The 27,114-nt window shown below is 34.6% G+C and overlaps 1 protein-coding gene across 1 annotated transcript; it reads right to left on the reverse strand.

Annotated features, from left to right (window-relative positions):
- Positions 1-2,253: 2,253 nt before the first annotated feature.
- Positions 2,254-6,342, reverse strand: LOC139872347 (WD repeat-containing protein WDS homolog). The gene is made up of 5 exons (XM_071860200.1): positions 6,124-6,342; positions 5,012-5,763; positions 4,760-4,861; positions 2,748-3,383; positions 2,254-2,643 (listed from the first exon to the last, which is right to left on the reverse strand). The coding sequence occupies exons 2-5, from the start codon at positions 5,663-5,665 to the stop codon at positions 2,467-2,469; spliced, it is 1,569 nt and encodes a 522-aa protein (XP_071716301.1). The 5' UTR covers positions 5,666-5,763; positions 6,124-6,342; the 3' UTR covers positions 2,254-2,466.
- Positions 6,343-27,114: the final 20,772 nt, after the last annotated feature.

Here is a 27,114-nt window from a genome sequence, read left to right on the forward strand (position 1 = left end):
GTCATTACAACGATAATTGTTACATATATCGTTTCGAGCTTCTTAATTCAATAATCTAATTTTTTATGTATATCACTCATTGTTGTTATATTTAGTGAGATACTTACTTATCATAATCTCATGTTAACCATATATATGTCCATATATATATCATCATGTAGTTTTTACAAGTTTTTAACGTTCGTGAATCGCCGGTCAACTTGGGTGGTCAATTGTCTACATGAAACCTATTTCAAATAATCAAGTCTTAACAAGTTTGATTGCTTAACATGTTGGAAACATTTAATCATGCAAATATAGTTTTCATTTAATATATATAATCATGGAAAAGTTCGGGTCACTACACCAAGCTACGCGTGAGCTACTCGAGCTCGGCTCGTTAAAAACTCGGGTCGAGTCGAGCCTGAACGAGCCAGAGCCCGAGCTCGAGCATGAATTAAAGCTCGTTTAATAAACGAGCTCGAGCCCGAGCTTAAAATATCGAGCTCGATTAAGCTCGCGAGCCTAAACGAGCTTTTTTATATATTATTTATAGTTTTTTATATATATCATATTTACATAACTTATAAATAAAAAGGAATATATAGGAATATATGGAGTATTAGATTTTTGATTCACGCATGCAGTTGAGGTTTATCGTTCTTGTGAATCCCACTTCTCATTATGTCTACTCAATTTCCAAGATATCTACTCACTTATCAGGGTCGTCTCACTAATTTCGGAGGTCATGTTCGAAACTTAAAAAGAGCCCCTATAAATGTTACGGCGTAATTTTTTCAATACGTATAATATATAATGCTATGATAGCGTAATCAATAGAATTAAAAAATTTCAAAACAACCATTGCAAAGTGTTATGCTCAAATAGTTGTCAACTCGTTATAGTAACACTATTGTTTATATAAAATCGTAACCTAACATTTTTTGTAACGAAGTAATTGGCCAACTCTTTATAGTTAATACTCCCATTATATTGTTTTTAATACCTATAAACGTCAATCTATTAAGTTTTCTTGTTAGATGTTAGACCGCAAATAAGATTTTCCGTTACGATGTACGAATAAATGAATTATTACATAGGTTTTTCAGAATTTTGGGCCCCTTAAAATTTGAGGTCTTGTGCGGCTGCACACTTCACACATGCACTGAAGACGCCCCTGTCACTTATTATAGGCATATGAAATAAGCAGAAGGTTAGTTAAAGAAGTTTGAAAATTCTTTGAAGTGGGATAATCCCACATCGTCACCAAGTAAGAATATCCTCATTTTCCTTCCCTATATTAACACTGCTAGAAACATTTCATCGATAACTAATTAAATCCTTATCTATACATGCCCTCCATGGATTTTTCCTTTTTTGGGTTAATAAATAAAGGTAAAAATGTTTTAGGCATTAAACACAGGGAGATCAACCCATAAGCTAAAGAACACTTAATAACTCTTCTTAAAAGCAAGTTCAAATTTATTAGAAATAAACGAGGTCTACACGAGCCGAGCTCGAGCTTTTTAATTGAATTACGAGCCGAGCTCAAGCTAAAAATAAAAGTTCGATTCGAGCCGAGCTCGAGCTCGAGTTTTATGAAAACCAAACGAGCCGAGCTCGAACAGTGTAAAGTTCGGGCTCGGCTCGGCTCGTTTACAGCCCTAGTTGCTACGGACTCTGCCACTACTTCTGAAACTAAAGGTAGCAAAACACATCAACAAACTACCATTGCAAACCACAAACAAGGAATCAACCAAACTACTACCGAAACCACGAACCTAAACCCATAGAACCACCAAAGATCCGAACAAACTATGAAGTTAGCTTCTCCCAAACGGGCGCCAATGGGAATTGATCTCTGAATGAAGCAAACCGCAGATGAAGTGAAGTGACAACTTTGGCAATGAGATTGATCAGTAGAGAAGTAGCGTCAAATGAGTATAATTATAAAGAAATACATATAAGTCGATGCAAAATACGTCGATACTTCTACAGTAAAATATAAGTCGATGCTTTGAATTCTAAAAAATACATGTATAAAAAAATGGAACCATAAGCTTATTGTGCATTTGTGCGTTATTGTAGAGCTATATATAAATCAATTTGATGCTCTAAACCGTCAAAAAGCAAACCTCTAGAAGAACAATAACGAAAATGTAACAACGTACATTTTCTTTGATGCCGAAAATAAAATTTGCTTTAAAAAAAATCGATAGTTATTATTCGATAAAAAGGGTAATTATTACTCTACTAATTAGTACACCGAATCAATTAAGCAGTAAATCCTACATTTTATTACAGAAAACTTCACATACAAGAAAGTAGGTAAATTACTGCTGTTGCAAAATCCCATATCTATTGTTTCATAACTAACAAAACAGAAAACAAGCTTGTAGCAAATTAGAAACCACATTAGAAATGCACAAAATATAATGCATCAAATGAAAGCATTTGGTAAACACAAGATATGTATCTAAGCCCTAACTACAATTTTTGAATCTTCGACGAATGATTTGGCCCCCATATACGAATCGTTTGATCATCGCTAGCGGATGCTAACATTTGGTGTCTTTTTGGATTCCAGCTCACACAGTTTACAGTCATTAAATGGCCCGATAACACCTCGATCGGATCAGAACTACGTCTATTCCATATATACACCTGCTATGACAAAGAAAGATATTGATGCATATGTTTTGAAATATCACACCCCACTACCAAGCGGGCCCCGTTGATTCATATTTAAGTATGGATGTAGAATATACCTGTGAATTTTCGCTGCCACTGGCAATAAACGCGCCATTGACCCCACCAAAACAAGAACGGATGACATACTTATGCTGCTGATGACCCGTATACCTCAACGGTTTTGCCCACGACCCGTCAACGTCCCACATATGAATCTCTTGGCTATTTAGGTTAACGATTATATACTTACCATCTCCCGAAAGGGAAAGAGATGTAATCGGGTGCTCTTCAGATATAACACGATCGACATTCGTACCCACATTTAGTATCTGAATATCCTTTTCTGAAAAGATACTAATTAAATATTCTCCATTTGGGGTAACAGCAATATCTGACACCTTAGGCATACGCATTCCTCTCCATGCTTTAATCTCGTTTCCTTCACAATCCCACATGCATATGCCCTTTTTTGGGTCGGAACTACCACATGCGAAACGGGTCGAGTCCGGGAACCACGCACACGAGCTTACAAGGAAGCTGTTGTCACCAAACGTGCGCTTATATGTACCTGTTTCTACGTCCCAAAGCCTAAGGACTTCTGAACTGCCACATGTCAATAACATTGTGTCATCCGGGCTCCACGCGACAAAAGAAACGGGATTTTGGTGACTTCTTAATGTATGTTTTAGAACCAACCTGTAATCTTCTACTACCTGCACCAACACTTTCAAGAATAATAATTAGAAAACAAGAAAATGATGAAATTTAAAAATGACATGCATACAAAACATTGGCATAGTCAATATTCAAGAAAGTCATGAAATTTGAAGTCAAACCTAAAATGTCATATTAAGTTCAACGACTCCAAGATTCAGTGTCGGTATTGGATTAACCTATATATGAGTACTTATTAGGTTATAATGTAGGTGTTTAAGGCCATTGATTGTTAGAGGTTACAATAAAAGCACATAAATTTAATAATTTGACGTGTCAGACTGGTTTGAACTGTCAAACTGAACACATGTCTCACCTGAATTGGCAGTTGGAGGCACTCAAGCCATTATAAGATTAAGTGCCCAACTCCCCTTTTGTGCATAGTATAGAGAAGTTAAACTTTCCTGAACAAATTGAGCAGAAAAGTTTACAATCAGTCTCCTAATGCTGGTGCATGACAGAAATAAAACAATATACTATGCATTCATATTTTATCCCACTGTTAATCATTTTATTACAGTGTTAATGTGCGCCATTGTCCATTACACACGAGCTACAAGAAGTTTAAGTAATAATTTACATCGGTAATCAAATTTAGTGATTCTTAAGAGAATTAACTCGTCAGTCTCATGTGTTTATATGTATATGTTTGACCCTGCTAGGTCAACCCTAAATTGTTTATAACACAATTGCTATACCTAAGTAAAGCTGTTCAAGACATCAAGTAACTACTAAATTGTTAATAATACAATCTAAGTAAAGCTGTTCACGACATCAAGTAACTCACTCTAATGTGGATTAATACCATCACTTTCTCATGTGAATACGTCAAGTAAATCTAAGATTTCATAAATTGGACATGTCACATAATAGGTACAATCAGTACATGAATATCAATCGTGATTTCTACCGCTTATTAAACAAAAAATAAAATAAATTCATAGTTCTTTATTGACATGAGAAAACTAGTTTGATCCATGAACTCCATTAGGAAAGCCATAGTTCACTGAACAGAATAAGACCAGTGACAACAAATATCAGATCCAGATAATGTGTAACCACAACAAAACACACATTGACCAACATGCCATCATAACATAAAAGCTTTTTGCAACCAAACAGGTATTTAGAATCATTCATTCTTAATAACTGGAGCAAGATATGCACTATAACCACGTAAGTGTCATTGCAGAACACATGGTTAATTATAATTTATAATTTCTAGGTTCGTTCAGATTACCAATCTACAGGTAACAAACAAGAATATATGTTTTTCCTAAAATTCTTTAAGTAACATATAAGTCAACAAGTTTTTAAGATTTTCCATAAGTAGAATCTCAAAAAATATCAACTTTGTCGGAAACATAATAGTTACCTTCCATATAATGGCTGTACAATCACTAGATGAAGATGCTAAATAATTGCCGTCATTAGAGAACTGAACAAACCAAACTTCATTCTGGTGGTCCGACAAAATCTGCAAAATTTTGACAATGTTACTCACTCCGTCCATCGGTGCATTTATAAATCACCATTAACGAACATTCTAGTTGCCCAATTTACAGGTTACAGTAATTAATTACTTACATGATAATTAAAATAATTTATCATAATTTTAATTACACACCTGAACAGTTTCTGTAGGAATCTTATCACGCCCACAACGATGGTCTTTATAGATCGAAACCGGATCAGAAGAATTATGATAAATGCATGAATCAGTTTGAAAACCAACCACCTTATCAACTAGATATTCCAATCTTCTAGATGGAACAGTAATTGGCGGCGGAAGCAATTTCTCCAACTCGTTAATTAAATTTCTCCTTAATTCTTGAAAAACATCACCGCCTTCGTGAACCTTATTCAACCCCAACTCACCAAGTGAAAACAAACTAAAAGCAAGCTGGTGCACTTTCTCTCTACCTACTTTCAATTTTGAAATTTGTTTACGCAATAGCGACAAAGCTAAAGAATCATCGCCCCGATTCAAACACTCAAACAAATACTGTTGGGAAACAAGAAACAAAGCAGCGTCCCTTTGTTCATCGTTCATCTCCTTCATTTCATAAAGGTTATTGATACAACCCTCCCAATCAGCATTAAAGACCAACGATTCAAGCAACTTAAACTCAGATGACTTGCATGAAACCCCAGACTCTAATTCCAAACAAGCTGCAGATTTCTCATAACCTAACGAATATAGACATTGTATAAGAATCCGCACGAATTCATGCCTTTTTATTATTCCTTTTGAGCCAATCATATTCGCAAAATTCTCCATACATGAACAAATTAATTCTATCTTCCAAGATACTCATATCTTCCACCTTCCATTTACAAACACACATAGCAACTCAACTGTCATTATGACGCAACTAACTGCGCGAAAACAAACGAAACCAAAATTAACTGTCTGATCATCAGGAAAATGTGAAATTTCTACATGCCAAAACCAAAATTCTCGTTAAAAGTTAAAACGACAATTTCACAAGCGCAAACACACATATACATGTGCATATATGTGCCCTAATTTATGTGTGAACATCCTATAATTGGATCATGTATACAATCTAAAGCAAAAAATGGAGTTGACTTCAGATTCCTAAAAAAGTAAATAAATTATACTTGCATTCAGTCAAATTAATAACCAAATGTTAAAAATTAGAGCATTCGATACAGAATTAAATCGATCAATTAGCGAAATTGAGATACATGGAATTGGAATCAAAACTGAAGTACCTGGAGGTCGATTGAATTGTCTTCGACGTGCGAAATTGCAGTTTTTGTATGAATTCGATTGATTTGATTGGTGAATTGATGCGAGATTAGTAAAACCCTAAATGAGAGTGGTGAATCAGAGTTATGAAAATAGGGTAGAAATGGAGGTTAACTCAAATTTGTTCATAACCCTTCAATTATCAGATGCGTTTTTTATTGGGATAAATTTTACTAGGAATATTAGATGTGTTTTTCCAAGGGTTGGATGACTATGAAGTGGTTTTTTATGGCTTCATGGTCTGGGACATCTCTTTTTTCGGATGTCTATTTAAAAATAATAATCTCCATATATATATATATATATATATATATATATATATATATATATATATATTGGACTGAATAAGCACTAAATAGGGTACAAACCGGATAAGTAAATATGGGCCTCACATTAAGAAAAAATATAATTTTATATCAAAAACGCGGAGGGGCAAAACAGTAATTTTGTAAATCAAATTTAGGTATCCAGCGTGTTTCTTCATTCCCAAATTTCATTTTCATAAACCCTAAACTAAATGTAAACATTCCAAGCATGAATTTGTGATCTACATTCAAATCCTAACAATCGTGATAATATAGATTGGATTAACAACAAAGAATGTGCAGTGATCGATCTCGATTTCATATTTGTTTGAATAACTTCATAGATTGATCAGTTTAGAACGAGTTGGAGTATTTCAATACGAGTTAATCACCAATTCAGGTTTCTGGACGATCATTGAAGCTTCGAGAATCATTAACACGAATGGAGAAACATCTCAGAATTCATGATCTTCAAGTCAATGATTGTTCATAGTTGGTCAACAAATCGATTGGAACGAATTAAAGAGATTCATCTGTTAAAATCTGATTTCGAGTATTCCTGACATGATTTCGAGCAGACGTTATGTTGAATTCATCATCTAAAAACAAACATCAATCTACTTTTGATTTTATGTTCATCTTCAAAAAGTCATGACCTGTTTCTTCTTTGATTCATGATTTTATAGTTGTTTTGGTCGATGATTGTGTACAATAAGTTGAAGTCTCTGCTATAGGAAATCTCATGAATCAGTTTTGAACTCTAATTTCATCGATTGAAGATTCTGCAAAATTTGATGTTCATCAGGACTTGATGGCGGTTTTGGATGATTCTTCATGATCCACATTTATAAAACATACTAAAATGGTGACTTAGGTATACATTCAGATCTAGGAACGCATTAATGATACTAGTTTCTTAGCTTTGTTTGTGTATATTCTGGATCAGTGACTATAATTTCATCAAGTACCAAAGGCGGAACACAATGGAGACAAAAGGGGGCGCTAGCCACCCTAAAGTTTAGGTAATACCATAAATATTTATAGTTGAGGTTCAATTTATTATATGTATTACTGAAACTTCCCATTTGGCCTCCCATAAATTTGCACCGAACCCAAAATAATTCATTCTGCACATGGTTTACTTGTTTTAGATGTTATCTGTTCTAATTAATCTATTAACATGACTTATTTTCTTTATTTACTTATACAATAATTTGGCACAATACATTTTACAGCAAGTAATGAGTATAAAGATGAAACACAAAAGCTAATGAAATCACTTTCTATGAAAACTGCTACTTCTTAATGATCTTGGCTATTACTACAGGTTGTTTATACTTTTGTGGTTATTGGAATTCAATGAAACTCAGGTTATCAATGATTTGATTCTCACTGGGCTGATGCAGCTTCTTTCAATCAGTTTGAGAGGTACTTTATTGGTATCTTAGTGACATCTGCATGTTTTCTTTCATACAATGATATGAATATGAATTTGCTTATAGTAACAGTCTATCCTTGCTAGTGGCTGGTTTCACTTATTATGTTATAACGATAGTTGGTTGATTCATGATAATTAGACTTAATTAATAATAACATATGGAGAAAATAATTTGACTCTCTTTAATAACAGGTTTGACATTGAAGGTGACTACATTGAAGGGGACCATGAGTCACAGGATAAGTTTCCTTCTCAGACCCAAACTGACCTGCCAAATACTTTTATACCCTCTCCACCTCCCCAAGATGAATTTCAAAATGGTAAGTATCAGTATTGACTTATCGTCTACAAACCTCATTCACAGACTTATATATATTGGGTCATGGTTTATTCTTAACGGGTAACATTGGTCATATATGAATTTCTAGCATAAAGAGAAATAGGCTGAAAGTTGCTCAAAATCTATAGCTGTAAATAAATATGAGTTGGATGAAAGATATTCCAGGTCAACCATACCCAACTCGCACACTTTTACTTGTACTGAAGTCAACCCGTTTTGGGTCAAGACGTGTAAGTTGGCAGGGACACGCTAACCCTGTGTGCCGTAGCACCCACCAATCCCACCCCGAAAGAGACCTGTGCCGGAAAAGTACCTCCTCCCAGTACCCACAGTGACGGCAAGGCGATCTTTACCCCAGCTAGCTAGACCCCCGAAGCACTTCACAAATTTCCCCCCGGGGGGAGAAATAATTCCATGTGGGGCGCCCAGACTGAGAATCGAACTTGCGCCTTTCTTGGGTCAAAGCTTCCCCCACTGTGGGCTCAGGGATCAAAGGCATCGGGTACCACTGAGCTATAAGCTCATTGGTAAGTCAACCCGTTTTTCCACCTCTAGTCTAGGAATATTTTTTGTGAATAGTTATTGACTTTTAGGTTCTTGTAGCTGATGTGATACATGAGCAACATCCAGAGGATCATGTCAATCACCAATCTAATGAGGATAAGGTAATCATATAGTCATTTAGGTCTACCTTACCTAAAAAAAAGTAAACTATTTTCAATAAAAATCGAATATTATTGACCTTGCAAAGGCGTATGCAAAGACCATTCAGAAAAGAGCAAAACGGGGCCCAGCTCCTATCAAGGATTATGAACAAACTATAATTCCTGGTCGGATGTATCAATCATGGCTTCAAGACACTTCTGATATTGTCTCGAGAAAAGGAAGTGAAAGAAACCGAAAAGTACGTTTCTTAACCATAATACACACAATCTTTGTTTCTAATATTCATATAGAATCCGGAAACAAAAACAGAAACGGGGCTTGGATTCTCCCAAAATTGATCGTTATCCATGTCTTCTAATTTGCAGTTAGCTTTCGGCTAAGATACATGTAACAAAAACTCCTGTATTTGAAAAAAGAAGTCCAAAAAGTTGTTAAAGACTAGTGGCCAACTTCAGTTCATAATAGTAAGGGTGGTGATTTTGACCCGTTTACTTATTCTATCCGTCAATCTGGATTATTCTTTAACTGTTAGGGGTTAACTGTTAAAGGAAAACTTAGCTGTCTCAAAATGAATTTAATGCATAAAACCTTGCATCTTAGTCACACATTATTATTGAATAATATGTGTTTATGATCAAATATAAAGAAAAATCTAAATAATAAATTTGTAAAGTATTGGACAAGAAATGTTCCAGGCCCCTGTCAAATATTAGTATATTACTAGCTTGACCCAAACTCATCCACACATTAATATTATGAAAAAATTATTTATAGAGGGATCTTCTAAAGTGTGTCGGTAAATTTTTTTATTACGTATATATCTAAGAGATTTAAATTGATGTTTGAGGTTAACCCAACCCACCCATTATGACATATACTGATGTCACCATTAATTGTACTCATCATAACAGAAATGTCTTCTTTACCATCTCTATATAATTATAATTATTTAATTATTATTAAATAAAAGAAATGTGAAATTTACCACTCTCGAACCATCGATGCACCCTTGTACACCTGTTTGACCAATGTTGTTCGAGTCAAACCACATGTCCAAAATGTGGTCTGGGGACCGTACATCTGGTGCACGGCCAAAAGTACGTTTCTTAACCGAAAAGTACCTTACATAAATGTTTATGCTTTTGAAGATCACAACAGTGGAGGTGGTTCTGAATCATTGGTGCCGCCCATAGAGAATCCCGTCCCACATGTTAATAACAATGAGATGTCTACAACTTGAGTGAAGAGCTAAGGCACAATCTTCAAAGGAAAGGAGCAAGTGTAACTGAAGATAATGGGGGACAACAGCTGATGTTGACGTGGCAGTTACTCCAAATTCTGGTATGAAATCACGTTTAACACTTTTAAGCTGATGATAATTGTGGACGCATATCAAGGTCTTAAAGTTGTTTGTTCTCTTCTTTCAAGTGACTGGTGATGGAGTTAAGTCAATAAGCTTAGAATTTGGACACGAGTTTATCAACTCTGGAAGGTTAGTAACCGAGTCTCACTGTTAACCACAGACATAAGATAACTGTATATGAACATCTAATTGAATTTCTAATTTTCAATTTTGGTTATTGATATAATGTAAATAATGTAATAATGGTTATTGAGTGTTCAGGTGTTTTCGTTCAAGCTTCGGTGAGCGTATAATATGATGGCGTATAAAATGAGATGATGAATGATAAAAAATTCCCGATGAATGATAAATTTTCTTAATCATTCATCACCTAGTTTTTCTCATTCATCTTGTTTTTTTCATCGCCTTGTTTTTATCATTCATCACCTCATTTTTATCATTAATCACCTCCTTTTTATCATTCATCTTGTTTTTCATCATTCATCACCTCATTTTTATCATTCATCACCTCCTTTTTACCATTCATTTTATCTTTTTTATCATTCATCTTGTGTTTAATCATTCGTCACCTACTTTTTATTATTCATCTTGTTTTTTATCATTCATAACCTTTTTTTATCATTCATAACCTTATTTTTATCATTCATCACCTCATGTTTTTGTCATTCATCTTGTTTTTTTATTATCATTCTTCACCTCATTTGTTTACAAATCTTTTATCATTCATTATATCCTTTTTTATCATTCATTAAATCTTTTTTTATCATTGACCTCATTTTTATCATCATTCATCACCTAATTTTTATCATTTATCACCTTCTTTTCTATCATTCATTACCTCATTTTTATCATTCATCACCTCCTTTTTATCATTCATCTTCTTTTCTTTTTTTTAATCATTCATCACGTTATTTTGTCATTCTTCGCTTATCATTCATTAGGTATCTTTATCATTCACTGTGTATTTTTATCATTCATCGGATATTTTTATCATTCATCGGGTACTTTTTATCATTCATCAAGTTCTTTTATCATTCATCGTTTATCATTCATCAGCCACTTTTATCATTCATTTGGTATTTTTATCAATTATTGGGTGTTTTGATGAATGATACCGTTTTTTGATAAATGAGAAGTGTTTGATGAATGATAGCATTATGATGAATGATAATTGTATTCTAATAAAAGATAAGTGTTTTTTTTATATGAGTGACAATAATTAGATGATTGATAATTGTTTGATAATTGGGCATTTGGTCTAGTGGTATGATTCTCGCATTCGGTGCGGGAGGTCCCGAGTTCGATTCTCGGAATGCCCTATTCTTTTTTATAAAACTAATCATAGTATATCAACTATTTGAAATTCCACTACTTTGTCACTCTATTAAAATGTTTGATGATATAAAATATTTTTATGCAAGATAATCATTTTGTGATGAATGGTTATTGTTTTCTTATGAATGATAACCGATTTTTTAAAAATGATAACTATTTGATGAAAAATAATTTAGATGAATGATAATTTTTTCTAATGAATTATAAATGTTTGATAAATGATAATTGTCTGATGAAATGATAACTATTTGATGAATGATAATTGTTTTTCGATGAATGTTAAATGTTTTTCGATGAATTATAATTTTTTTCAATGAACGATAAATATTTTTTCGATGAATGATAATTATTTTTCGATGAATGATAAATGTGTTTCGGTGAATACTAAACGTATTTTGATGAATGATAAATGTTTGATGAATGATAAATATTTTTCGTCATTTCGATGAATGAAATTGTCTAATGATAATTGTTTTTGATGAATGATAAATGGTGGGTGGTGGTGGTGGGTGGGTGGGTGGTGGTGGTGGGTCGGCGGTGGTGGGTGGGCAGTGGTGGGTGGGCGGTCGCGGTGGTAGGTGGTGGTTGTGGCGAGTGGTGGTGGTGGTGGTGGTTTGTAGCGGTGGGTGGGTGGGTGGTGGTTGGTGACGGTTGGTGGCGGGTGGTGGTGGTGGGTGGCGGGTTGTTGGTGGAGGTGGTGGGTAGTGGTGTGTGGTGGGTAGTGGTGGTGGGTGGTGGTGGTCGGTGGGTAGTGGTGGTTGGTGGTGGTGGTAGGTGGTTGGTGGTGGTGGATGGTGGTGGTTGGTGGTGGCAGTCGATGGCCGTTCGTGGCAGGGGGTGGTGGTTGGTGGCGGGTGGTGGTGGTGGGTGGCGGGTGGTTAGTGGTGAGGGGTGGTGGTTAGTGGTGGTGGCGGGTGGTGGTCGTGGGTAGTGGTGGTTGGTGGTAGTGGTGGTAGGTGGGTGGTGGTTGGTGGTGGCAGTTGGTGGCGGTTAGTTGTAGGTGGTGGTGGTGGTTGGTGGTGGCGGGTGGTGGTGGTGGATGTTGGTGGCGGGTGGTGGTGGATGTTGGTGGCGGGTGGTAGTGGTGGGTGGCGGGTTGTTGGTAGAGATGGTGGGTGGTGGTGGTTGTGGCGGGTGAAGGCGGGTGGTGGCAGGTGGTGGTGGTGGTAGGTGGTAGTGGGTGGTGGTGGTGGTGGAAGATGGTGGTTTGTGGCGGTGGGTGGGTGGTGGTGGATGTTGGTGGCGGGTGGTAGTGGTGGGTGGCGGGTTGTTGGTAGAGGTGGTGGGTGGTGGTGGTGGTTGTGGCGGGTGAAGGCGGGTGGTGGCAGGTGGTGGTGGTGGTAAGTGGTAGTGGGTGGTGGTGGTGGTGGAAGATGGTGGTTTGTGGCGGTGGGTGGGTGGTGGTGGTGGTGGTTGGTGGTGGTGGCGGTTGGTGGTGTTGGTGGTGGTGGTGGTTAGTGATGGGTTATGGGTGGTGGTTGGTGATGGGTGGTGGTGGTGGTGGGTGGTGGTGGTGGGTGGTTGGATGGTGGATGCTGGTGGGTGCTGGTGGGTGCTGGTGGTTGGTGGTGGTGGGTGGTGGTGGTGGATGGTGGTTGGTGGTGATAGTGGTGGTCGTGGTTGGTAATGAGTGGTGGTGGTGGTTAGTGGTGAGGGGTGGTGGTGGGTGGTTGGGGTGGTTGGTGGTGGGGGTTGGTGTTGGTGGTGGGTGGTTGTGGTGGTGGGTGGTGTTGGTTGGTGGTGGGGGTGGTGGTTGGTGGTGGGTGGTGGTTGGTGGTGGGTGGGTGGATTGTGGGTGGTAGTGGTGGTGGGTGGTGGTGGGTGCTGGTGGGTGCTGGTGGTTGGTGGTGGTGGGTGGTGGTGGCGGTTGGTGGTGGGTAGGTGGTGGGTAGGTGGATGGTGGGTAGATGGATGGTGGGTGGTGGTGGTGGTGGTGGATGGCGGTTGGTGGTGGGTAGGTGGATTGTGGGTGGTGGTGGTGGGTGGTGTGGGTGGTGTTGTTGGTGGTGAGTGGTGGTGGTGGGGTGGTGGTGGTGATGGTTGGTGGTGGTGGTTGGTAGTGGTTAGTGGTGGTGGTGGTGAATGGTGTTGAGTGGTGGTGGTAGATGGTGATTAGTGGTGGGGGGTGGTGGTTGGTGGTGGTGGGTGGGTGGATGGTGGTGGTGGTGGTTGGTGGTGGGTGGTGGTTAGTAGTGGTGGGTGGTGGTGGTGGTTTGTGATGGTTGGTAGTGGTTGGTGGTAGTGGTGGGTGGTGGTGGTTAGTGGTGGTGGTGGGTGGTGGATGGTGGTGGGTGGTGGTGGTGGGTGTTGGTGGTGGGTGGTGGTGGTTGGTGGTGGTGGTTGGTGATGGGTGGGTGGTAGTGGTTGGTGGGTGGTGGTGGTGGTGGTCGGTGGTTGATGGTGGTGGTAGGTGGTGGTCGTGGTGGTGTTTGGTGGGTGGTGTTTAGTGGGTGGTGGTGGTGGTTGATGGTGGTGGTGGGTGGTGGTGATGAAGGTTGTCCATAATATGTTAACTTTTGTGTAATTAATTTTTATTAATTATAATTATTAAAATTACTTTTTTACCCTTCCATACATTTTAAACTAAAATGAAGTTTTGTGATATTTTGTGGTCCACATTTGCTTATCCGGTTTGTACTCGTTTATATATATATATACACGGGTGTGTAAAAAACCGTGCAAAAAATATAATTTACATTTCATATTGGTATGTAAATAGCGATTCTAAAAAAAATAGGAAAAGTATAAGAATTATTTGAGAGCCTGTGGTGTTGACAAATTTTAAAACTTTTTTTGAGTTTAAGAGCCCGTGGTGTTGACAAATTTTAAAAGTTCTTTTGAGTTTAAGAGCCCGTGGTGTTGACAAATTTTAAAAGTTTTTTTTTGATGGTGTTAGTAACTTAACGTGTACAATTTTTATATTTGTCACCATTAATATATTTTTAATTATTATATATAAATTATATATTACATACTGTAATATTTAGAGAAAATATGTGTTCGTTGATAATTTGTCATGAAACGTGTCACATAAAAACACGTTAGTAAAATTTAAGTTATATTATTTTACAATTATTATATACAATCATTTTTAAATAAAAGTGTAACCCGCGAGTTTAATTTTAAAAATGTTTTTAGTCATTTCAGCAAAATAAGGATTTTCGAAAGAGTCGTTATGTATAATTAATATTACAATTTACTGCGCTTAGTTCGTAAATTTATTTCGAGTTTAACGGTAATGATAAGACGATTTAGTGTATTTTTCACAATATATATCACGTTCCAGTATTATAACGTATACATTTCAATAAAAAGCAATTTACATGTATAATATAAATGCACATGAAAATCTCACCCTTTTGATTCTTTTAAGATTACGTAATATGTTATAGAGTCATTTCCGTAAATGAATTTGATTATTTTAAAAACCAAAGATCCGATTAAAAACTAAAGATCAATTTAATCCTAAGCTGCCAAGAAGCTCCAAACCTATTCCAATGTCATCTCTAAATGAATATATGAATAATACTTGTTAAAAAAATATTACGTTGATTTAATTATATATATTAACTATTTATCTATAATAAAAATATCAATATCAATAAGTAACATGGACTGGCATTGCAGATCTCGACTAATTTAGTCATACGCTATTTTTTAGAGTATATATATATATATATATATATATATATATATATATATATATATATATATATAATAAAATAATAATAATTGTAAATAATATATATAATCTATATATATAACAATCCATAAATAACTTTCAACCACAATCAAGAAAAACTTTTTGTTTTATATATATATATATATATATATATATATATATATATATATATATATATATATATATATATATATAATGCTTTAATTAACAACAGTACTTGGAAACTTGTGCCTCGCCCGTCGGACACGAACATAGTTCGCTCCATGTGGTTATTCAAGCATAAGTATAATGCAGACGGTAATTTGAGCAGGTATAAGGCTCGACTCGTTGCTAATGGGCGAAGTCAGCAGGTTGGCATTGATTGTGATGAGACTTTTAGTCCGGTTGTTAAGCCGACATCCATACGTACGGTTCTCAGTTTGGCAGTTTCTAGACACTGGCATGTCCACCAGCTAGATGTCAAGAACGCCTTTTTACACTGACAGATTTATGAGACTGTATATATGCATCAGCCTCCAGGGTTTCGCGATCCTCGATACCCGGATCATGTCTGCTTATTGCAGAAATCATTATACGGCCTTAAGCATGCCCCTCGTGCATGGTTTCAGGGATTTTCCAGTTATGCTCAGCGGATCGGCTTTCACCAAAGCCGTTGTGACTCATCTCTTTTCATTTACTGACAGGGATCTGATACAGCCTACCTGCTTTTGTATGTTGATGACATTGTGTTGACTGCTTCTTCCACAGGTTCACTACAGAGGATCATCACTTCCTTACATAAGGAATTTGCTATGACAGATTTGGGCCCTTTGAACTACTTTCTTGGCATTGCCGCGACTCGTACTGCATCTGGAATGTTCTTATCTCAGAAACAGTACGCTGCTGAGATTATTGAGCGGGCAGGTATGCCCACATGTCATCCCTGCAGGACCCCGGTTGAACCAGGCGCCAAACTTACCAGTCACGGCCCTGCTGTGAAAGACCCGACTCTGTACCGCAGCCTTGCAGGCACTTTACAATATCTCACATTTACTCGTCCTAACATCTCTTACGCCGTACAGCAGATTTGCCTCTTCATGCATGATCCTCTCGAGCAGCATATGTACGCTCTCAAACGGATTGTTCGCTATATTCAGGGCAATACCGATCTTGGTCTACAGCTCTATGCGTCTTCTCCAACTACATTGGTAGCTTACTCTGATGCTGACTGGGCTGGTTGCCCCACTACCAGACGCTCTACATCTGGCTATTGTGTTTTTCTCGGCAACAACCTTTTTTCATGGTCATCCAAGCGGCAACTCACGCCCTCCCGTTCCAGTGCAGAGGCAGAATACCGCGGAGTTGCCAATGCCGTTGCCGAGATTTGTTGGATTCGTAATCTTTTGCGAGAGCTTCATTGTCCTCTCACTTCAGCAACACTGGTTTATTGTGATAATGTCAGCTCTGTCTATCTCTCTACTAATCCGGTTCAACATCAGCGGACCAAGCACATTGAGATTGATATTCACTATGTTCGCGATCTAGTTGCCCAGGGATAGGTACGGGTCTTACATGTTCCGTCTAGATATCAGTTTGCTGACATCTTCACTAAGGGTCTACCGTTTGCCTTATTTGACGAGTTCATATCCAGTTTAAGCGTCCGTAGTACTCCCGCTCCAACTGCGGGGGGATATTAGCGTATATTACTTAGCCCAATTCATAAGGGCCCATTATTATTAGTCCATTAGGTTTATGTACTCATGTTCTATATATTGGTGAGCATATGCTTTGTAATGGATCATCAAATAATATCAATAATATTAGTTCATCTTGATATACATCTCTTCTCAAGTTAACATATTATATATTATATATTATATATATTTATTAAAAGAAAAGCAAAAATAAAAAATAATTTTTTAAATTCGACCTTTAAACTAAATCCTATCCATTAAATCAAGATTGTACACTCAAATCCAACCATCCATTTAATACACGAAATTTAATTACTAATGATTTTTAGCCTTCTTTAATTAATATTACCCTAAAACTATCTTAATATTACAAATAACAATAATTAACGTTTAACAATTAAATAAAATGACCGTAACTTTCGGGCTGTATAGTTAATTCAAAAACATAATTTTGGCCTTTCATTCTAACCTATTGGATAATGAAATATCAAATTGCATTGTTGACTATATTCCATATTTAAGTTGATTCTCTTAATTATAATACTCCGTTTTAACTTGATTCTCATAATTATAATTATAATATTTAACTCGATAACTAATTCAAATATTTAGGATCAATTCATAATATTCAAATCAATCATCTATGTGAAAACTAAATTTCAATTTCCCTTTCTTTCAAAATGATCAAATGTTCTATTCATTCTCTAATTCAATAACTGTACCGGAATCTGAAGGAGATGACGATGAAGATGCATCTAATTTCTTGACGGTAAGTCGGATTTCTTAACCCGCTTATTATTCTATGTTTTATTGTTAAAACCATTTATCTTTTATTGATTTTTATTATTTGGCAGCTTTTCTTGCTTCGGGTTGATAGGTTTCTTCTATCACGCTATATAATGTCTTGGGCCATCAACATCTTGCACCGCCGAAGGCAAAGACAGGTTTGTCTGAACTTTTCTTCTACGTGTTTGACTCTTTAACCTGAGCTCGAGTCTTATATGGTCTTGAAGCATGGTTACCTTAATCAAGTTGGGTCGATCAAAAGCTCTTGGTCTTGCCCTTCACATTGTTTCTTTCACTAAATCATTCCATAAAAGGTTACAAAATGTGATTGGGATTTTTTGTAAGCGTGTTAAGAGGACGTGTTGGCTTGATTTTACAACAATTTTTTGTTTTTAGTTATTTATAATGGATTAAATCTTTTAAATGAAGTTATTGAAAATCTTGGATTAAATATAAAAATGCAGAATATTCATTCTAATAAAGCGCCATATTAAAGGGAGTCAGAACTTCGTACTCAGAAGTATCTCGATGTACCTTTGAACGGTGCAACCGTGAAAATGATGCTGATAAATTAAAGGTTTGATCTTTTTGCGTTATCTACCTAATTGGGTTACTTAATGAAATCGATTGGTATTGTAATTGTGGGTTTCTATATGTCAAGTGTATTCCTTTCCCTCGGTGGAAATATGCCTAATCCATATGGTGTTAACGTTCCATCAGTGAACAAGTGGATCGATGTAACTACTTGCAAACGGGTACTTCAAAAATCTTGAAATATAGTCCTTTACCAAGTTATAAGGTAATATCAGTCTTTTAACTTATGACATGGTTCTTAACTTCTTACTAATCTTCTTTCAGACATGGCTTTATTATACATGTATTGTTATTTTTAGTTTTATACCAAATCTGAGTTACAATCTCTTTTGTAAAATTGTATTGTAATTGATGAAATCACCTACACTGAAGTGTTTGACAACCTTTATACTTTTTTCCAGGTCAAGTGTATGGTTGCTACTTGCTACTGCAGTATATCTCCAGTTTAATCACAAGGCTCGGATGTAATTTTTTAAATGTAAAGCTAAATGTTGATTACGTAATGGTTAATATGTTCGACATATATTTCTTATGATAAAATTACATTTTACTATCCATTTTTTCAATTGTTGGTACCAGTTTCGTTATTAATATATATCCTAATTTATTGTTGCATTTTGTTATAATGAAGGTATTTGGCTGTAAAATCTTGATTTGATGCGTATAATGAAGGATTCATTACGAAAGACCTCTTACAAATATTTACATAAAGGTATGTTTAGACTAATGTAGTGAATTACTTGAATAAGGAAGGTACAATGTAGTGAATGAAAGAATAATGTAGTGAATTACTTGAATAAGGAAGGTACAATGTAGTGAATTACTTGAATAAGGAAGATACAATGTAGTGAATGAAGTGATTGCCAATGATCTTATCATCGTATGAGCATGTGTGTATCACTATGTGTGAACTTGGCGTATGCTCGACGCATGTGTAGATTTGCATTTTAATCCTGATTAACATTGATGATATTTTGGTTAAATTTTGACCTTCGACTCTTATGTGATCTTTGACCAGTGACTATACGTCAATACTTTTTTTTCAATGTGTAACTTGGTGTGCTGATGGAACCCAATTTTGTAAGTTGATATTTATTTATAAATTTGTTTCACATTACCATTTACTATATTTCGCCTTTACCATTTGTCTTACTCTATCAAACTCAATAATATTGTTTTTATTTGTTAGAACCATCGATGTCTAATTATTATCAATATTGTATGATTTTTTCAATTAATTACTAACCATGTGCTAATCAGCAAACAACAACCTGGAATAGATTTAAAATACATTATAATCGAAATTTTTAATACTAACGGTTTCCGATTTAATCAACTTTCGATGAATTATGGATTTCTGCTTTCAATAAAATCCAAGATATACTCACTATTAGACAAACATCAATGGCATTGCTCGCACTACACAACTACCTCAAACGTTTATTTATTTCTTTTTTTACAGATATTTTATTTAGAATTACATTTTGTGTCCTAACATTGTTAAATTTTGATTTGGTCACTATGTCAGCTTATTGCAAGTTCAACATATCATTTTTTAAATACTATGTAATAATCAATCCTAAAAAAAAAAAACTCTTTATTTTTCTATAACATAATTCCTTAAAAGACCCCGCGAATTCGCGGGTCTTTAACTAGTAATAAATAATAATAATAATATGAAAGTAAAATATAAATAAATATTACGTAGTAATTTTTTATTTTCATTTTTTAGCGAAAAAACGAAAACTATATATAACAAAACCTTTATATCAAAAAGAGACGAAGAAAACAAGATGACAATCACGTACATGGCTCAAGAGCAGTAAAACAAGAGACAAGCTACAAAAACTCAAAGAAACGCTAACTAAACTCGAGCCCCATCGAAACCTAACATCCATCACAACACAAAAACTAAAACATGAAAGTAGACGAATCTAACAAACAAGATAAGTATAAGCTTTGGGTTGGATTGAGTCCTAATTGGCGCAAGTTCGAATTCAGTGGGAGGTTTTCTCAAAGATTCTGATGGGGTGAATAAAGGTATATGCTCTAAGTCACTCGGTTTATTCCAAAACACATTGGGTACCCAATACGGCGATGGTGTGTGAAAAGGTTTCCTCCTAACACGTGTGTGGGTGACAAATGAGAATTTTCGATGTCAAAATAGTCGTTTAAAAAAACAAGATCCAACATCTATCAAAACAAGTGTAGCCCAACCTCATTAACCGATGTCGTCATCCTCAAAACTAACAATGGGACACGCCACGGGTGTGATGACCCGGGAATTTCCGACCAAATTTAAACTTAATCTTTATACGATTTCGACATAATAAGCAAAATCTGTAATGTTGAGTCTCGAAAATTTTGAAATGATGTTCATATATTCAACTACCTTGTGACTATTCCCTACGATTCACGAACCTTTAATTGTAAATAGAAATATAAATAGTTATATATGTAAATAATTATATATGATAAATTAAATAAATTAATGAACTATTATGAGAATTAGTTAGTATGAAAAATATAACTTAAAATAACTAAAACCTGTTATAGTGTACTCTGAGATTATTTGTAATTAATATATTTATTTAATTGGTAGTTAAAATATACTTAGTTACGTAGTAGTTGAAATATATATATATATAGATATATAACATATATGATGGATATACATATTCATTAATTGTATGTATGTTATAATAAACTAAATATTCAAGATATATTATTATATCATAAATATTATATAACATGATATATTTAATAAATAGAAGTAAATATATATTAAATAAAGTTACAAGTTGAAAGTAAAAGTGTATTAGTAATATTATCATTTCTTCCAATATTACTACTAATAATAATATCAATATTAGTATTATTAATATTATTATTATTATTATTATTATGTATAAAATTATTATTATTATTAGTATTAATATTATTATTAAATTATTTATTTACTTATTTACACAAATCATATATAAACAGATATATACAACCTAGAACTAGAATCTATTTAAATTCTCCATTAACTGTATTAAATCCTTGTCTTTGTCTGATAATTGGTACAATCGATTTCCATAAAGTTCATAATCCAACAAATTCAGTTGTGAGTCATCTTCCAATTTTTTTTCTTTATTTATTTTGTGTACCTCATGAATCCCCAATTGTCGATTTCAAATTCCATTACAAACAGAAGAGTCTAACAAGTTGTTACATATCATTGTCTTATTTTTTTTTTTTTTTTCTGATTTCACATATGTGGAAGATTGAATGACGACACCCATTTTCTAGTTATAGTAATCCAAAGTCCTCGAACTATTAGAGGATTATTCTGTCATTCGTTATCCTTATCAATTATCAATTTAACAAACTACATCTGTCGAATTAAATATATACATCACAGATACAAAACCAATCACGTTAGTCTTTTATTTCTACTCGATATTAACATTAACCTGCTGCCATCTTCTATTGTTATCTTTGTTTAAACCGATCACCATGTACCATCATAAACACCTTCGATCATTATCTTGCTGTTGTGCGTATGCTTCTGTTTGTTTATTAATAGAAGAAGAGAACCACCACCTTAATTAAACTCCACCACCGATACCACAAGATAGAATTCTTTTTCTGTTTAACCTCTATCCCTCATAATACCCAACACCACCAACGAGCCACTGTAACCCATCACTCTCTTCATCTCTCACCATTTCTTCTTCGATAGAATCACCACCGCCACCTTCCACTATATTGTTTGTTCAAAAACCAAACCATACGAGCCACCATCAACCACTAAACCATTGTAGTTTCTGTTTTACTATTATTAATACGAACACCACATCGACAAAAGAATGATTTTGGCTGCTACTGCTCGCTGTTTGCTGCCATCTGTTGCAGTCACCAACTGCCGCCACCACTCCAGCAACAACCATGGGAACCACTTCTACCACTCGCTGATTTTTTTTGGTTTGTTATTCAATTTGCAAGTGAGGCATGCAAATAAAATATGGTTATATATATCTGATTATGGCTGACAACATTTAATCAAATTACCCAATTATTTACACACTCTTTTTGCTAGTGGAATACAGTAGGAAGTTTTAAAGAAAGTTGACTCCCATCATTTTTTTTATTGGATACATGATGATGTGAAGATAAGGAAAAGATAGTGGCAATAAAATATTCATGGTTGATTGTTTCTTTTTGTTGTAATCGAACAACACAGTTATGCAAACCAAATTATTCTTTTACGGGTTTTTTAATTGAGTTGGGCTTGTCCACTTTATTTCCTTTTGGGCCGTGATCTACTTGAGCATCTAGACCGAAGCAGAAAGCTGGACAGCCACTTTATTTTTTTTTGATCACAATGTTAGTATAATGATGATGAATACGGGATAAGAATGATACACGATGTAAGATGATGATTTTGGTTTTATACATGAAATCATGAATATGATTTTATGCTAGATCGATGAAGACCGTATGACAATTATGATAAGAAGGATGAAGATGATGAATAAGTAAGAGTTATGAACGTGATTGTGATATGGATGGTGACTAATTAAAATGATTCTTGATGAACGACGATGATTTGACCTGTAAATGTAATACAATGATGATTAGGTTAATTAAGAAGAAGATGAAGTCAGTTAAATAGGTTAAATAGAATTAAACCGTAAATGAAATCAGAAAAACGAACTAGCTTAGATGATTAAGGGGTGTGTCCGGTGAGCTAGAGGTCGTGGGTTCGAGCCCGGACTGAGGCAGTTTACTTATTTTTGGAAGCTTTCCCTTTTGAGGTAGTTCTATTATTATTATTATTATTACTATTATTATTGTTATTATTATTATTATTATATTATTATTATTATTATAGATTGTTATTTTTATTGTTATTGTTATTATTGATTGAAATTATTATTAAGTATTAGTAGTATTATTAGTATTATTATCATTGTTATTATTATGATTATGAATATTATGAATATTATTATAATTTCTATATAAATCATAAAATTTATTATTTGTTCATTAAAAACTAATACTTGTATCATTTTATAAGTTATAATATTATTATTAGTATCATTACTAGTATTAAAATTATTATTAGAATTATAATTATCATTATAAGAATCATAATTATCTTTATTATCATTATTACTAATATTAAGTATTATCATTATCATATTTATCATTACAAATATTAATTGAGTATTACTATAATAACTATCTTGATAAAAAAATGATATATATATATATATATAAAGATATATTTTATACTTATAACATAACAAAATTTATATTTTATATACCAAATAAATATATGAGACGTATATATGTTATTAATATAAAAATGATATAATTAGTAAATTATATATATACAAACTTATTTAATTACGATATGTATATTAATAAATATACAAATGATATAGGTTCGTGAATCCGAGGCTAACCCTATACTTGTTCAATGTCGTTCTATGTATTTTTACTACAAAATACATTAGGTGAGTTCATTTGATTCCCTTTTACTCTTTACATTTTTGGGACTGAGAATGCATGCACTACTTTTACAACTGCTTTATTTAATGCTTTTGAAATATGTTTTGAACTGCGAATACATGAAATGCTTTATAAATGTTTGACGAGATAGACACAAGCAAAATATTCTTCGAATGAATTATTATGCAGACAAAAGTTCTGCGGATTACCATTGAATTATGTGGACATGATAATTGCCACCATTGAATTATGTGGACATGATAATTGCCACCAGTTGATGTGAATGTTATATATCGAGAGAATAATTTTATACACAGATTATGTGTATGTTATTTTTGTGCACAAGATATGTGTACGGTTATTATGATTTATGAAAATGGTTTCGTACACGAGAAAGATGTACTGTATCTAAAAGATATAGCATGTACATTACAGGTGGGTATAGGATTCGGGCCCATTTGTACCATGCAGGATTTAAATTTTGTGGTCTATCAAAATGATGAATTTTATTGTTTTATGATAAACCTATGAACTCACCAACCTTTTGGTTGACACTTGAAAGCATGTTTATTCTCAGGTATGAAAGAAATCTTCCGCTGTGCATTTGCTCATTGTAAAGACATTATTTGGAGTCGATCATCGCAATGAAACCAGATGTTTGTGACTTCGTCCAGACGGATTAGGACGGGGTATGACATGTGGTATCAGAGCGGTGGTCTTAGTGAACCAGGTCTTGCATTAGTATGTCTAACTGATAGTTGTTAGGATGCATTAGTGAGTCTGGACTTCGACCGTGTCTGCATGTCAAAAGTTTTGCTTATCATTTTTGTCGGAAATCATCTGCTTATCTTCCTTAGGAAATTACCTGATTAGCATTCTTAGTCTAGACATGTCTTACTGCCTCTATTGCATAGACAGTGTATAGATAAATTCATATCTTAGCGTATCTGTTATTGTTACCTTTGCCTGACAGCTTCCATAGATTTCTCCGTAACTTATGGGATTTTAGTATTATATATGCATATGTAAATTATGTATTGCAGGATACTAATCTACACCCTATAATCTATTTCTTCATCTGATCGTACGAGATGAATCCCTCAACCAATTCGAGTCCCTCAGATTTCGATAGCTATCCCGATAGTTATTCCGACAGCTATTCCGACATGGATGTTCACCTAAGCTTTGAAAGCAGTGTTACCAGAATGAATCAACCAATCATCCATCCCCAATTCACCTGATGAGTTCATAGTCGACTTAGCCGATGGAGACGAGAAGAAGGCGATCCCTTCCACCCACCAACTTGCACTCTTGACAATGAACCTGAAGCGTTTACCTGCGAACCTGTTCGAGACACCATTTTCAGTCTCATTTCCAGGGTAACTCGACAAGATTATATTCTATCCACAATTCTGAACCTTATTCATCTGCTCGTTCCGATGACAATCATCCTGGAGTAATAAGTCAACGAACTTCGCGCTCTAATAATCAATTCAGAGAATATGGTGCAAAAAGTACCAGCTTCAGCAACATCACCGACACCAACAGTACCATCAATAACAGCACCAGTACCATCAACAATCCATGCTTCAATATCATCACCTGTACTTTGAGTATGATCTTCGTTCTACGTACCGTTCTACCTCATTTATCTTCGTTCGACATGGCGAATATGTAATCTCTAAAGTTTTAGAGATTATTTATTTTAGTTCCAATCGAAAAGAAAATGAGTTTAATATCATATTAACTCATTAAATCCATGAATACATCTGAAGAAAATATATATGTATATAGGTTTTCATAAAGATTGTAATTAAAAATTCTCTTGTACAAACTGTTAATGGTGAAAATATTTTAACGGGTAGGTAATACCCGAGGAATATTTAAATTTCACATTAATAAGTTACATTGTACGTTCTTCAAATCTGTTTCAACAGTCATATACTATCCTACTTACATCCACCGATATACAAATCCGTTCACCACAGAATAACCATATTCATCCAATTTCATATTTGGATTTTGATTTATCAGAATCCAACAAGTGGCATAATGAAGAAAAACATTTGACAAAATAAAATTTGTTAGAAACAAACAAATTAACTATGAGTAATTTTGTTAAGAATCCACGTTAACTGTTTCTAACTAATTATTCCTAGCTAACTGATTACATTTTATTTATCGCAATTTAATTATCACAATTTACATTCTCTCAATTTTATTTATCGTTATTTAATTTCTGTTATTTACTTTACGCACATTATTTATCGTCATTTAATTTTTGTTATTTATTTTTACACACTTTAAATATCGGGACACGTATACAAGGTTTTGACAAATCATATCGACACATCTATATATATTATTTGGAATCACCACAGATACTCTATATGCAGTAATGATCGAGTTCTCTATACAGGGTTGAGGTTGATTCTCAAATAATATATATACTTTGAGTTGTGATCGAGTCTGAGACATGTACACGGGTCACGATACATATTAATTAATTCGAATATTATATATTAAACTGTATATGAATTATTGGACTGTCAATGTGGATTATCGACTGAGGACTATCAACATTGGACAATTAATATGAATTAAAATATTGATTATAACATATGAAACTAAACAATTCTTCAAGTTTGCCACTTGATTTTCATCTTAAACCTCATTTGTATTTTGACGATTACAATCCGCGTTAAAACCTTTCATGATTCTTGAAAACATCTCAATCGAGAGGATGAACCAACCGCACTTCATCTACAGAAGAAAAGATTTATGCGTATAATTATGCACCTGAAAAACACTCGAAACCTGTGTAAACGTTTAACACGTGTCTGTTCTAGCTCCTTTGACATTGTTATTACCGAAAATAACATTCCAATTTTTTTTTCCAATTAGCCAATTTTGTCACAGCTCCAGCAAGTCAACTTCGACTTTCCATTCGAATTAGCCTTATTATAACCTCGGCATATAAGTTTGCCCGTCGTCATCATTACCGGAGAACCGTTTATATTTCACCACATTAGCAGCAAAATTTCCAGCAACTTCAATGAATTTGGACTTTCCGAAAAATCATTATATTCATTTGAACCCCATTTTGTATTCATTTATACCCTGTAACAATAATTGCCATACCAATTACCGAGAATCAGCAATCAGTATTTCGAATCTCGTAGCATTTCTACATTAATAGTTATATGTATATATATAACAATTATCTCCTAGAATTACGATCTTCAATTCTGAAATTTTGAAAAGGCACCC

Source organism: Rutidosis leptorrhynchoides, chromosome 10 (assembly GCF_046630445.1).
Source record: "Rutidosis leptorrhynchoides isolate AG116_Rl617_1_P2 chromosome 10, CSIRO_AGI_Rlap_v1, whole genome shotgun sequence".
Classification (NCBI taxonomy): Eukaryota; Viridiplantae; Streptophyta; class Magnoliopsida; order Asterales; family Asteraceae; genus Rutidosis; species Rutidosis leptorrhynchoides.

What these genes read in the sequence shown, in the direction of transcription:
- LOC139872347 (XM_071860200.1), bottom strand. Translation starts at nt 5,665, where the DNA reads ATGGAGAATTTTGCGAATATGATTGGCTCAAAAGGAATAATAAAAAGG. An exon ending in TTCCTACAGAAACTGTTCAG is followed by an intron (nt 4,862 to 5,011) that starts GTGTGTAATTAA and finishes AAAATTTTGCAG; the next exon opens with ATTTTGTCGGACCACCAGAA. An exon ending in GTACAGCCATTATATGGAAG is followed by an intron (nt 3,384 to 4,759) that starts GTAACTATTATG and finishes GTGTTGGTGCAG; the next exon opens with GTAGTAGAAGATTACAGGTT.